This window comes from Diospyros lotus, chromosome 6 (genome assembly GCF_014633365.1).
Source record: "Diospyros lotus cultivar Yz01 chromosome 6, ASM1463336v1, whole genome shotgun sequence".
In the NCBI taxonomy this organism is placed as follows: domain Eukaryota; kingdom Viridiplantae; phylum Streptophyta; class Magnoliopsida; order Ericales; family Ebenaceae; genus Diospyros; species Diospyros lotus.
Window position 1 is genome coordinate 6895708 of NC_068343.1, and position 14761 is coordinate 6910468.

At 35.5% G+C, this 14761-nt stretch overlaps 2 protein-coding genes across 2 annotated transcripts; both read right to left on the reverse strand.

Annotated features, from left to right (window-relative positions):
- Nucleotides 1-108: 108 nt before the first annotated feature.
- LOC127803740 (uncharacterized protein At2g23090-like) lies at nucleotides 109-3034 on the reverse strand. Its single transcript, XM_052340180.1, has 3 exons — nucleotides 2844-3034; nucleotides 2660-2700; nucleotides 109-466 (listed from the first exon to the last, which is right to left on the reverse strand). Exons 1-3 carry the CDS (start codon nucleotides 2914-2916, stop codon nucleotides 347-349), a joined length of 234 nt encoding a protein of 77 aa, XP_052196140.1. The 5' UTR covers nucleotides 2917-3034; the 3' UTR covers nucleotides 109-346.
- Nucleotides 3035-5397: 2363 nt separating this feature from the next.
- Nucleotides 5398-11361, reverse strand: LOC127803044 (probable prolyl 4-hydroxylase 9). Its single transcript, XM_052339050.1, has 8 exons — nucleotides 11212-11361; nucleotides 10978-11100; nucleotides 9755-9912; nucleotides 9132-9234; nucleotides 7545-7640; nucleotides 6452-6517; nucleotides 6223-6342; nucleotides 5398-5724 (listed from the first exon to the last, which is right to left on the reverse strand). Exons 1-8 carry the CDS (start codon nucleotides 11353-11355, stop codon nucleotides 5638-5640), a joined length of 897 nt encoding a protein of 298 aa, XP_052195010.1. The 5' UTR covers nucleotides 11356-11361; the 3' UTR covers nucleotides 5398-5637.
- Between the last annotated feature and the right edge of the window lie 3400 nt (nucleotides 11362-14761).

Consider the following 14761-nt stretch of genomic DNA (forward strand, 5'->3'; position numbering starts at 1 on the left):
AGTCTGACTCTCAGAGGGACCCTAATGCTTAATTAGTTAACCGAAAGTTTTAAGCACAGCATTCTCAGAATATGTTAAAACTCCTGGCAAAAGGGTGAGAAAATAACAGATTAAATGGAACTCTTTAAAAGCCATGCTTCCCATAAATGACCCACATTAACTGTCCCAAGCAACAAACATGTCCTACCATATGCTTACACAAAAAAGGGGCACAAAAATTACACAGCATGTTTCTAACTTAGTTCAGAAGAGTTCCTGGAGAATCCTATAAGATCAAGAACTTTCATTCGCTTCAGCAAAGATGATACGCTCAACTTCATCTGTATTCTTTTTCCCACAATTCCATTCACTTCTTAAGATGGGGGAAACAAGCATAGAGATCAGACTTTGGGTGCTTTGCTTCTGCATGCTCCTTGCATTTCACCTCGGATGTAGTACACATGAATGTCTGCATGCAAACCTTGCACTGGCATCCAGCAAAACTTAATGATGAGTTGTACAGCATAGTTTCAAATCACACTTCAAGCAACAGCCAGACTGTTAATACCTAAGAGGAGTCATCAAGAGTTACAAAGACAATTGATCAGAAGTAAACTAATTCTCTCCCAATTAGAACAGTGAAGATTTAATTTTTCTTTTATTCCTCTTTTTAATTAGTAAAATATTGGAGGAAATTTTTTTTACCATCCATGAGGTCTCTAACCCCAAATAGTTTTATTAACAAATGATACGCATGTGACACAACATGAAGTTAGCATAGCTAGGAACTAGTTCATACAAACCATCAATTTTTGCTAGGAACCAATTCGTGCAACCCTCTGTTTTTACTCAAAATTTAAAAAAGGCTGATGTTCAATATGATATAGTCCTCCCCCGCCTACAAATATATATATATATACACCTGATACGGAAGCTCACATGATAGACACTAATGATACAAACAAACCTTCTCATTAATTAAAGCCAAAATTAATGAAATATGCAATTCTTAAAGGAAGAATAGTCACAGTAATATGAAGAGATCAAAATCAAATATCCACCTACATAGCCTACAAAACCTCACAAATTCTCACAACTAAAAACGGCTGCAGAACGGGGAAAGAAAATACAGGATAATAGAAGCAGCTAAAAAAAAGAACATGCGTTAGCAGAATGGAAGCAGGCCCGCCACTACCATTCTTGGTAATTATAAGAACCTACAATGTGAATGGCAAATGAGATTCATGTAGCAAAGTCCTAATAGCTCATACAAATATTCTATTTAGTTTAGCTCAATACAGAAGATTTCCTACAGTCAATTAACCTTGATTTTCGTGATTAGATGCACCAAATCCTGTTGTAAATTAGCAGATCTCCAGAAGCTACCCTTAAAATAGAACCCTAAAACTCTTAAAACATTATATATGCTATCAAATATTTCCCAACAGAAAAAAAGTCACCAGTTTGAAGAAAGAAAGATCCATATCTCTTCACTTTTTTCCCTGCGTTAATCAATTCGACGATGAAGACCTGCATGTTTCTTTCCATGTTTGTTGTCCGCATTGCTACATCAATACCTAACTTTCAAGTTACTAGCAACAAAAAATATAACTGAATCAGATTTATAATTACTTATATCGGCATCAATAACTTCCATAGGCCTTAAAATAGATAACAACCAAAATTACAGATTTTTAATATGCAAAACGTGAAGTCCTTAGTCCCTAGATAGTAGAAACATCATATTTGAAGAAAAACAGAATGCCAGGCAATGCTGGAGTTATAGTATATGACAAACATGAAAACTACAGCATTATTACCATGTACATCACTAAAGAATAAGACTATTTCCAATTGACTTAGCTCAAATGAGAGTCAAATTGGACAAAATAGCAAAATGTAATATGGCATGTCCCTTGCTCTAGTAGTAAACTTATTGAAGAACAAAAAAAGGAAAACACACATAAAACAAATGGTAAGCTGGAAACAGAGAAGGGTAGGAATCCTTTGTGCCAGAGTGCAACACACAAGCCACTCAGATAGGTCATACTGATGAAATTACCAAAAAAAAAAATGAAAAAAAGGTTGAACATTAGCAACCTCGCCATATGCAAAATGGAAATTTTGAGCATCCTCCAGGAAGGAAAAATGGAAGTTTATGCAATGCATAGTATTTAATTGGAATACTATAAATTTAACATCAAGAGGTTGTTCATTTGCTTAAGTTATCATAATAATAGATAAGTTTGATAAGGTTGTTAAATAATAACAAACTATAAAGCATCAAAGCAGGTGTAAGTAATATATTCAAACGATAAACACGTCTAAAATGAGAATTTTGTGAGGGACAAGTGACACAACAAGAAAAGATACAAATGAAAACCGGTATGGTATAAGGTAACAGTTGTGTTCTAGATAAAACAAAGAATGGTGAGATCAAGTACGTATACCACAACCATAATCTTTTTAACCACGTGAGAACAGCTACAGAGAAACAAAGAACAATGTCATCAAATTTTACCAAATTTCATAAATCACGTATTCATGAAGTCTCTCCCTCTTAAGCATTTTCAAACCAAACATGAGCTAAATCGACACTTCTTGAATCAGTATATCGTGTCATAATTGAAGTCAAAACAATCTGCCTAACCCATATCTACTTAGGCACAGGTAGAAATACCTGGATACTCATGGCTTTCTTATTGGATTCCAGCTGACTTCCTGTGTAGATCGGGCCACAACATAACATGTTCATTTGGAGAAAGAACAATAGATTCGTGATCAAGGAAAGCTCGATTAAAAATATAAAAATCGAAATTGCATTGAAAGAATTATAACAAGAACCTAAACATTCGTATGCATACCCTTGGGAGCTTTCATCTTCTCCACGTTCTTCTCCCGAGCCATCCTCGATTTCTGACCGTTGCCGCCTCCCATGGTAATTGAGGTATCTAAACCTCTACTCCTGTCTCTCTCTCTCTCTCTCTCTCTCGCTTCTGGAAGCCCTAATTCCCTCCCCCAAATGATTCTGTGGATGGACGAAAGCAGCCGAACATTCAACCTACGAGAAAAATAAGCCTCACGCTTCAATTTATAGGAAAGGATAATTAAGTTTTAGAATTAAATTAATTATTGTATTTTTAAAAGAGTAAAATAAAATATTATTTTAAGATTTGAAGTCAAAGTTAGTCATTATATTTTCAAAAAATATAAATTATAATTTTATAGAGTTTTTGAATCTGGATTTAAAATTTAATTTAAGTGATTATAAAATTAACATTATTAACAAAATTAAAAAGTCATTAAAATTTTTTAAAAAAATTCTATCATAATTATTAACTTGGCCTCCTATTTGAAATTAAAGTTCTATATTTTTTATTTTTTAAAATATAATAACAAAATTAACTTAAATTTAAAAATAACTTAACCAATTTATTTAGCCTTAACCCTATAATAGGCGGAAAGAGAAATATCTATTAAAATATTAAATTATGTGTATTGTAATGTGAAATTTTATTTTAAAAAATCTATTTACCTATGGAACATGCAAGCATTAATTTTATATTTTTTATTTATTTATAATTTTTATTTGCCCGTAGAAAATTTTTATATTAAAATACAAAAAATAGTCAATATTATTATAGTCTTAAAACAATAAAATTGTCAATAAAAAATAGATAAATCAGAACAAGACAAGCATATATATAGTTATATAAAAATTCAATATTAAGAATCGAATTGAACTAATAGATTTCACAAATAATATTAAAAATTGATAGATGAAACGACATGATTAAATAAAAAAAATTAATAGCTTACAAATTCATACTAATATGAGTAGGGGTGAGCAGCGGTTCGATTAGACCAAACTAACCGAGTGGTTCAATTCAATTTTTTGATGAAATAATTTAATTCGATTAATTTGGTTTGATTTTTTTATTTGGTTCGATTTGTAATACTTTAAATTTTTGATTATTCGATTAATCGAACTAACCGTGTGAGTTCATCATAATCGCCCCCCAAAACACGGAACCTACACCTAATTTGCCGATCGACACTCACACTCCCCCCCCCCCATTTCTTTCTCTATCTCCCCCCACCCTCGCCTGCGAGTTCGTGTGCTGAAGGCATAATCGAACCCATATTTCTCTCTCTCTCTCTCTCTATTTCTCCCCACCCTCTCACCCTCAGGCGAGACTGCGAGATTGATTCGAGCGGCCCCAAAACACAAAACCCACACCCGACCGAATCGAACCCTAACCCTCACCCCACCATCCCTTGCATTCGTTTCTTCTTTTCCTTATGCTTGGACGATCGATAAGGGTTATTCCAAGATCTGGCCCATGGCGGTGGCGCTAGCAGTGGCGGTCGCCGAAGTGGCGGAGGGGCAATCAGCAATGACAACGTGCGCTTTGAAGCTCGTCACCAGGCCCTTTTTCTTCCCAAGTGCTACAAGATCCCGGTGACCTCAACTCTTGTGTTAAAGACTCAAAGGTACATGTATTTCTGATTCAATGATTCTTGTTCACTTGTTTTGGAAATTTTTAGTTGGGAAACTTTGGCTATTTCCAATTCTTGTTCATTTGTTTTGAAAATTCTAATTGGGAACTGGAAAATCATTTTGGTTTTATGTTCTGTTATACTAGAATTATTGGTTCTAATTGGGGATTCGAAACTCTCTAGCTATTGTCGGTTTGGTTCGATTATTGTATTTTATTGTTCGATTATTTCGGTTTCAATTAATTCGGTTATACTAAGATTATCAGTCGGTTCGATTTGATTATTAAGGACAATTTGGTTCGGTTCGGTTAGTAATTTTTGGACAATTTAGTTCAATTATAAACGATTCCACACCCCTGAGAGTGATAGTTAAAGTTGCATAGGTCCATAAAAACTTAGACTTATTTAATTAAAAATTAATTTGAATTTAAACTTACTTTATTTAAATTAATTGAGCCTCATATAACATTTATTAAATTTTCACAAATTTTATATTTAAAGATTATTACAAATTTGATTTTAAACTTATTTATGTAAAATATATAAAGTTCAATGTATTTCAATATATATTTAAATTTTAAATATATAACAAAAAAATCTCAATTATAAAAAGACACATTATTTCTAAACATACTGCAAATAAACTTAAATACAAGCCACCATAGAACTTATAAATAAGCCGAAAAGAGTAAAGAAAAGCTATGAACAAGGTTATTCACCAGCCTAAATTAACATTTTAATCTTATTTATTTTATTAAACAAACCCAAACCCAAACCAAATTCTAACCATGGGAATGCGCCTCTGTCCACTTGCGCGCTGCCTGCGGGGCAGCTTTTATGTATTCTAGTCTAACCATCTGAAATGGAACTTTCAAGTAAATTGTTGTGATAAATAGGATATGATTGGGCTTGCATCTATAAATTAAAAACAGAGCTCGAATTTGAATTGTACATACCAAATAAACTATATTCATGCTTCATGTGCTAAGTAATCTATCTACCAGCACAATGGACATATATACAATTATATTTTGGCATAAAGTTGCACTGTTGCAGGTTTTTCATCACTATCCAATTAGATAAAAAAAGAAAAAGAGAAAAATGTCTAGTCCCAAACCGACAAAATTGCCTAATAATTCAGCGTGCATGTACAGAGATTTAATCAGCCTGTTCTTGATCCCTAATCCACTTCGTCGCTACCCACTTTTCCCCGGAAATTACAGGGCAGCTCCCATGAATTGAGGTCTGTCATAAGCAAAGGGCAACAATTAGAAGCCAACAAACAATTTCATGAAACTGAAATTCATTGAAAAAAAGAGGCTCATGCCAATGGTCTCCATCATAATATCAACCTAGACTTCGATGGACCAACAGAACAATTTGATTTGGATGCCAACTGTTGGCCCTGCAAAATATGGATGAATGATCCAGGTTGGAGCAACTTTCTGCTCTAATATTCTGGGTCTCAAAAATAATTACAATCCCATCTTTAGGAAAGCCTACCAGCCATGACTCTCAAACGAGCCATCCCTTAACCATGAACATGCAAGTTTCCTCAAAATAACAATCTCATTTACTTAAATCATTTTTGTGAGTTTTTTTTTTTTTTTCTTCCAATTCCAGGGACAAATATTGCCTAGATACTGACAGAAAAACATTCAGATATAATTAGCCCAACAACACTGTTTATTCAAAAACTGACGTTTGAATGGGTACAATAGCTACCAAAAGAAACACACTCACCGCATCAATTGTACCATTTGGTAACAAGGAGTAAAACAGAAGTCCATCTCCTCTGCGTGGCCTTACTTTCAAGCCAATACACTTCTGATAATCATAGCTAGCATCCATGTTCAATCCATTCTGCATATCAAAAAGCATACATTGACTGCCTGTCTCCATATGGAAATTTTAGAAAGAAAAAGTTGATCAGTGAACACCTTAAAGGAAAAATTAAGGGCATTCCTCTTACCTCAAATGGGAACATGGTTTCGCCTCCTTCTTCAACATCAGATAAATATAATAAGAAAGATGCAATCTGCATGAGAGTTTGACAACTTTCAAGTAATCAATGATCAACTCCATTTAGAGGAGTGCAGGTGTTTTTGTAAATATTGAAAGTGAAAACTGCATCTATAATTTCATGGCAATTAATTCAAAATACTGAAATCAGAAAAATTTCATACTAAATGAACGTTGACATGAAAGGATGCAAAAGTGGTAGAGACAAGCATTTGGTTGCCTGGCCATAGAAAGAAAAGAGAGACACATAACAGAAACCATAATATGCTAGTAACCATGCTGTGCTCTCTTATCTGTTCCCTATAATAGAAGCAACAAACAATGAAAATTTTTCATGTACTGCAATTTGTTTCACATGAAAACCCAATAAAAACATTGAAATTCTTGATAAAGTTCAGAGAGTTTACACAGGATGGTGAATTGCTAGAGTTTTGTAATAATTGTGTTTTTTTTGCTAGAACATATAGAGATTTCTGATATGATTCATCAAAGGAAGTATATAAGCCAAGTCGTATTTTCTACCAATGTTATCAAGATATTTATTATACTGATATTCATTTTCACCAAAAAGGAGAAAAAATAATCCTCATGTAAAAGCAGTTGAATTTTGAAAACATTCTTTAATTTCAATTCCACCATTCAGCAAAATATGGAAAATCACCCTCCTTAAAAAAATAAAAACAAAAGTAAAAACATAAACAGTTAAAAACTGAGAAAAAAAATGAGGTCATGGAAATGAGAGACAGTTTAAAGAGTGATCTCTCCTAAAAACAGGTTTAAGTGCATAACATAAAGGAGCACGTCAGGGAGAAAAATTGAAGGATGATTCAAGTTGATTGAAACTGATTTTTTCAACTTCATTGTTGTTAGTTGTTACCTCCTTTAGAAAATTTCCAAGCCATGAAATCAAGCTCAATGGCTGGTTATCATATCTACCTCCTAAATGGAGTACGTTCTAAAATATATGCATAAAGAAATCAAGCATTCTGATGTAAAGTAAATAAAGATACTGAACATATGTTCATGTCTTGGCTAGTATGTACCCTTTGACTTTTCTGTGGCCCATATTCTGCAGGATTGAAAGCATCGTAATGGGAATCATACTTCTGTCCAATTTCATAGCGCAGGATGTTGAATGCCTGAAAAATGGTGACAGCCCTGGTATCAGAAATGCAATTCAATAATGCCCTTGAAAACAGGTAATTAATTGTTCATAAAAAAGTTATTTCATACAAGAAGTTTGGCAGGGGAACCTTCTAAGAAATTGGAGCCTGGGTGGATAGTTCTTGTTAATACAATTCCCAAGTCAAAAAAAAGAAAAAATAAACTTTTAGTTTCAGCATCATCAAATCCTATAAAGTGAGGGCAATCCTAAAATTGCCTCTGGTGACAAGCATACCAGATATTAATCATTTTTCTTATCCTGACATAGCTTTGCTTCAGAAAAAAAAAATCAAGTATATTATTTGGATCCAACTCTTATCCATACTCATCCAAGAGCAAATTATTCCTCTGGGATCTAAGGATAATTTAGTCAATCCTTTGTTCAAGTCACCAAGTGAACAAATTCTACCACAAGAAAGAATAAAAAATAAATTGCAAAAGAATAAAAAATCCAGGTCATATTATCATCAATTATGGTTTATCTGTAGGATGGTTTTGGTGAAAGGCTTTAAGGTTAGCAATCTTATATGCAATGCAACAAGACATGAAATGATGAGACAAACCTGGCTTTAAGTTCACAAGTGCATGACATTCATGATCCAGTAATATAGATGCCAAACAAGTGCCACTTATCACTATCCACGTTAAGTCACCCCGCTAGCAGAGTTTCAGGCCATAAGCCAGGACCATGACTCTTTTACTTCCACTCTCTATCCAGATCCCTCAGTTACAAGTATGGGGTTCAGATTGCAACAGAAAGCCCCCTATTTCCCCCACTCACAAAAGGCACCAGTTCTTTTCTTGCAACCATAATAAAGAAATAAATCCATTCTTATTTCATTTCTTAAGGTCCAAGTTCCATTGTTAAGAATATTTCTACCTTATTCCTACCACAACATGCCAAATTTATGTTTTAAGAGGAGTTTACATCTCAGCATGTCAGTATGCCTCAATCTTGATCAATTGACATGTGCATGATTTCATTACGTTGCCACACGACTTCCAGATGGTCCAACACATTTTGAAGCACAAAAATGTACACTGTGAGACACAATCCAAAGACCATACTTAATTATATGTATTAAGTCACAATGGCTAAAAATTGAAGTTTTCAACATTACCCCTTTTAGAGCTCTAGATCCAGTTGTTTCAAGCAGCATAAATCAGAAATTACATTAAATGGGCCAGGTTGGAAAAATTTATTCTTTTTATCTTTTTTTACTATTATTTACATGAAAGTATTTTTGCAAGATTGGCTTGGGCTGTGTGTTGTTATTTGGGATCATAACAGGTAAATCTGCATGACTTCATGAATTTCTGACAGAAACCATTAACTCATATAGGAATATCCAAATTTTTGAACCATCTAAAGCATATAAGGCATCATCTAATTTGCACAAGAAGAAATAAATGCAAAATCCAAAATCAAATGCAGGAGGAAGGAATGAATACTAATGCTTACTTACCTCCCCATGGCTCCTAGGAATCATGGTGGCCTTCGCAATTTTCTCCTCAATCAGACCCAAGATCCCAGTTTTGTCTTCAGATGCACTTATGAACGTGCCAGAGCTTATTGAAAACAAGCACAAGTAACAAAACATCTATCTTAAGATCTGTCGAGCAAATGCAAAAAAGGCAGGAAAAGAACAAATCTTTAAGGGGCGTTTGACAAAACAGTTTTCTGCTTTCATTTTCAATTTTTGTGTTCAGTTTTCATTTTCATTTAAAGAAAATAAAAGCTTAACATATTGATTGATAACAAATTTAATTTGTTCTCAGTCTCCTCTTCAATTTTTTTGTATTATTTTTCTTTTCCCATTGGACTTGCTGGTGTCTCCATGACTGCTGGAGGGCTCAGCAGTGATGGGGAGGGGGTAGAGGAGAGGAAGAAAATGAGAACAAAATTGTGAAAGCACACTTTCTTGTTTTCACTTTACAAGCAAGAAAAGTTATTTTCTCGTTTTCATTTTCAAACTAATAAGACCAAAATCAGAAAACAAAAAATAAATATTCTACCAAATGGCCCCTAAATGTTTGTTCTTCCCTATGCACTTTTGGCTAGAAGTTTATGCACATAAACAGTAAGCACCTTGTTCTAACATCCTTAGTGGTCTCCACTGTTTCTCCCTTGCGTAAAGCCAGGGTTGATGGTGCAAGTTGTGCCTTTGCCATCTGAATTATGCTTTGACACTGTTCTACAGTTGCAAAATTTGGAAAATACAATGCACGCGGGTACCAGCTTAAAATCTACACAAAGAAGGTTGAAGACACAGAATTAGTATTAAAAATATCATTTGATAGAGATTGATATACCTAAACATGTTCTTTCTAAACATTCGTTGACTCCCAAAAAATCTAATGTTCCAATAGAAGAAAATATAATTTAACCTAAACAACATTGTTGATTTGATTTGGAGTCAAAATAAAAGAAAAGAATATTAAATGTAATTAACTTCTCTTACTCTAAATCTTCATAAAAGAGTGGGAAGGGAGAGAGGGATGCCCTTTTCCTATTCACAAGTGAGAACAAAAATTGATAGAGAAGATTCTGGAAAAACAGTGATGGGTAGGTATACGACATATCCCCTGGAAGAAACTCCGACTGTGCTAAGAAAGCAATTAGGAGTTTCATGCTGCCAATTTACTTTCACAGTAAGAATGGTAGTTGTCAAATTATCGGATTGTGGTTGAATTTCCAACCATTTCTACTGCAGAACTATTTTTACACATAGTTGACATCAAGTTAAAGCGAAAACATGTTTATGACCAAGGTACTTCTAGATTCTTAAATAAAAACTTTCAGATTAAATGATGGTAGCTAGTTTCATGAAAATAAATTAAAAGTTGATACACAGAATAAAATGTTGTCAGTAAAAAATTAAATCCTAGCATCACTTTTTTTTTTTTTTTTTTCCTTCTATTTTATTTTTTTCTTTTTTTTTTCAGGAAAACCTAAATTGTACCCAAAAAAAAGAGGAGAAAATGTGTATGTTAACATTTCAAAACCTAATTGAAGTACACAATTACTGGATATCAGACTTCGTAGTAGCTTCTTTAGATTTTGCTTTGATAACAGTTCCAGATGGCTCTTAAAATTAGAAGAACTGATGAATGCTAGCAAACCACTCCAGATGACGATCGCGCATAATAGTTCTAAGTCAATATCTTAAAACACAATAAATACTCAAAAACTTCTGCAGATCATAGATCCACAACGATTGACCACATATGAAACCTAATTGAAGTGCAAAAGAGAGTCGGACGATATCAAATGGCCGTAAAAAATATTAGAGAAACAGCAAACCGGAGCACCTGAAAGGGAACTGAAGTGATGGAATCTTCTCCGGTCTCGCCATGAGGGAGAGGATCAAATTCCACTCCCTCATCTACCGAGTCCAGCCGCCTCGGTATCGGCCGTACGCCAGAATCAACGTCCTGCTCTCACGATCAATCCAGTAATCACAAATTAACAAGCGTAAACTTCAACTACAATGCGCATACTTATTTAAATGGGAGTACTGGAGAGAGAGGGAGAGAGAGAGTCACCTGATAGAAGAGAGCCGACCCGAAGAAGCCAGCGAGGAAGAAGAAAGAGCACAAGATGAAGATGGCAGGTAACCCTAGCTTTGATCGGGAGGTCCACCAACCACTTCCTCCCCCTCCGATTCCTAATTTACCTCTGCTTTTCATTTGCTCAATCAATTGCAACCGGTAACTGATCTCTCTCGAACTCAAAGAGAGTCGTTGGTATTAGAGGTAGAGAGTCCTCGAGATTGACCTGGGAATTGTATTGAGGCTTGACGGGGCAGGGGCGGGAAATCGGATTCCCTTCGCGTGTGAATGCAAATTACCTGCCACGCTTCTATTTAAGGCCAGGCAGGACAAAGTGTTGTTTTTCTGGCAGGCTGATGCTTTGGTGATAATGTGTGTATTATATATATATATATGTGTGTGTGTGTGTGTTGGCAAATAGAATAGTAGGCAGTTCACAGGAGACCATCCAACTTGTTTGAGAAGTAAAAACGTACCGCATAAGTAAATAAAAATCGTGGCATGGCCAAGCACTGAACGCACGGGAAGAGCGACCGCAGTTCCAGCTCTAGTTGTGCGGGACGGCACGGCACGGCACTTGGATCATTGGTCGGGTCACGTTCACGCGTTGTGCGTGTAAAGGTGAAGTCCACGATAAATACCATTGGTCCCGTGAGGTGGCGTCCACTTTTAACCTCCCATCCCATAATCCCATTCCTTCTTTAATTGTTGATACAGAGCTCTGGTGGAGTCCATTGCAATAAAAATATAAATACCATTGTTGAACCTATAAAAGTTATATTATCTAAAAAAAAAAATGAAATGAAACTCCATTTGTTATATATAGGGTAAATTGCAAAGAGCATTTCTGTTATATATATTTTTTGATTGTATGAAGCGACTGAACTCGATACAACAGACCGACCCAATCTCTTAAAACCTAAATAGACCCAAAGCTGAGGTCGTTAGTGCCAGGTTGCACGTCGCTTACTCCGAGCTTAGGCCACGAAATCATGCGAGCTCCTAGCCACGCCTTTAGCTCTCTGGTCAGTCTGATTAGCTCGCAAGACAAAAAGACTGCATAATAATCAAAGGTGATGCCTATCTATCTTATCAAAAGCAAACCCAATCCCTGATAGTATAAAATTTATTCCCGATTTTATGGGATTGATAATGACACTTTGTCCCTCACAATATAACCTTACTATTTTGAATTTCATGTCAATTGTAAACACCATGTTCTATAAATAGGGGTAAAAAATCATTGCAAAATGGATGATTAATCATATACTGTTACTCTGCCGAAATTATCAGAGAACAATCGTAGAGTAGGCATCGTTTTGGCCAAATCACGTAAAAATTCTCTTGCGTATTGTTTGTTATCTGTGTTGTTTGTTTCTTCCATTCGTATTCATATTTATTTAATCAGTGCGGGCTGAAAGATCACGGTCGACTAATTTTGAACATCGACATTTTGACGCTAGAGGAAGGGGCTGCTTTAATCGATAACAATGGCAAGAGGAAGAAACACAATGAGTTTTGAAATGGTGGTCAACCAGCTTAAAGACTATGTTAGCCAATCACCGAAAGTTCTACCTATCGGGGGCACGATCGTTACCGTTGCAACTGTCTCCGTTCCCCCATTAGTTGGAACCGCCTCAGGCATCCCCTCTTGGATGCCCGATCAGCCTGTGACCCTTGTCCTCGGGATAGAGGTGATCTAGGCTTGACAGCAACATTAGGATGCATTGGAGAATACAGTTCTGTAGCTCGCGAATGCAGTTAGGTTTGGTACCTACTAAGCAACCACTTATATTAATGATTTCGAGCTAAGGATTCACTAGCTGGGGTCTTTTCATCTTGACTCAAATCATGGTCTGCAACTCACCTGGGTGTTCTCTTTTGGCTCATTAAAATCAAGTAAAAACTGTGGTATGTTAGCTGAGATCACACCACGATCTACCTGGACATATAGCTTGGCGATGCAAATCAACTCTCGACAGAACCATGGTATGTTAGTTGAGATCGCACCACGATCTACCTGAACATATAGCTTAGCAACAGAAGTCAGAATCATGTTATGTTAGTCGGGATCTGCTCTTGCTTGCCCAAATGAATATATTCCATGATTTGCTGGACGTGTAGCACGAGATGGCATAATTTGAAGCGATTGGGCAGAAGTCAGAAAGGCAGATCAATAGATTGCATAGCCCGCTTTAACCAGCATGCATCACCTCTCAGTCCGTAGGTCGCACTAAGAGCTAGAAGGGCTAATGTTATATGTATTTTCTGATCGCATGAAGCGGGCTAGACTCGATTCAACAGGCCGCCCCAATCTCCTAGCCCAAATAGATCCAAGGCTAAGGTCGTCAGAGCTAGGTTGCACGTCACCTACTCTGAGCTCAGGCTGCGAAATCATGCGAGCTCCTAGCCATGCCTTTAGCTCGCTGGTCAGTTCGATTAGCTTGCAAGACAAAAAGACCGCGTAATAATCTCAAATGTGGTGCCCACCTGCCTTGTCAAAAGCAAACCCAATCCTCGATAATATGGAATTATTCCCCATTTTATGGGGTTGATAAGGACACTTTGTCCCTCGTGATATGACCTTACTACTTTGAACTTCATGTCAATTGTAAACACCCCAATCTATAAATAGGGGTAAAAGACTATTGTAAAATGGATGATTAATCATATACTGTTACTTTGCCAAAATTATCAAAAAACAGTTATGGAATAGACATCGTTTTAGTCGAGCCACGTAAAAATTCTCTTACATATTATTTGTTATCTGTGTTGTTTTTATTCCATTTGTATTCGTGTTTATTTAATCAGTGTGGGCTAAAGAATCAAGATCGACCAATTCTAAACGTCAACAATTTCTTTAACTTTGGCAAAATTATAAAAAATCTCTTAATATTTAAGAAATAGCCAAAAATACCCTGCTATTAAATAAAAGAATAAAATGATCAATTTACTTTTTCATTCTCTCTCATCTCTCTCCAAATTGAAAAATAAAAAAAAAAAGTAATAAATGACCCACACCAAAACTACTTTTGCTCAATAGTTGGCTATGAACAATATGGGTTCAAAAGAGAGAGAGAGAGAGAGAGAGAAAGGGAAAAGGAATGGAAATGAGTGAGTGAAATACTTTACCTTGAACCCATATCTAAGTTTGAAGAAAAGAGAGAGATATAGAGAAAGAAATAGAGAGAGAAATGAAATCAAGAAGAGAAAGCAAAACATTTCATTTGGAATTCAGATTTGGGTTAGAGATGAATAAGAAATCCAAATTTAAGTTCGAGAAAGAGAAAAAGAAATGAAAAAAAGAAAAAGAAGAAATCAAAGGGAATGAGAGAGAGAATATGCCTGCTATCATTGCTTTCGTTACCACCGTGAGCAACCCCTATCACTACTACTATGACCAGATGCCCCCACAATTCTCGTAACTAGTTTTCGCCGTTACAGATAAAAAGTGAGAGAGAAATAGAAAAAAAGAGAGAGAAAGAAAGAAAATGAACAACTATAGTCATAATCATCACCAGTCAAAAAAGAGAGGCAAATAAGG

Bases quoted from the DNA above. Each gene is read 5' to 3' on its own strand.
- LOC127803740 (XM_052340180.1), bottom strand. From the start codon at position 2,916: ATGGGAGGCGGCAACGGTCAGAAATCGAGGATGGCTCGGGAGAAGAAC. The intron at 2,701-2,843 runs GTATGCATACGA...CGATCTACACAG, and splicing joins GAAGATGAAAGCTCCCAAGG to GAAGTCAGCTGGAATCCAAT. The intron at 467-2,659 runs GTATTTCTACCT...GCTGGATGCCAG, and splicing joins AGAAAGCCATGAGTATCCAG to TGCAAGGTTTGCATGCAGAC.
- LOC127803044 (XM_052339050.1), bottom strand. From the start codon at position 11,355: ATGAAAAGCAGAGGTAAATTAGGAATCGGAGGGGGAGGAAGTGGTTGG. The intron at 9,235-9,754 runs GTGCTTACTGTT...GTTTTCAATAAG, and splicing joins ACTAAGGATGTTAGAACAAG to CTCTGGCACGTTCATAAGTG. The intron at 5,725-6,222 runs GTGAGTGTGTTT...TGCTTATGACAG, and splicing joins CAAATGGTACAATTGATGCG to ACCTCAATTCATGGGAGCTG.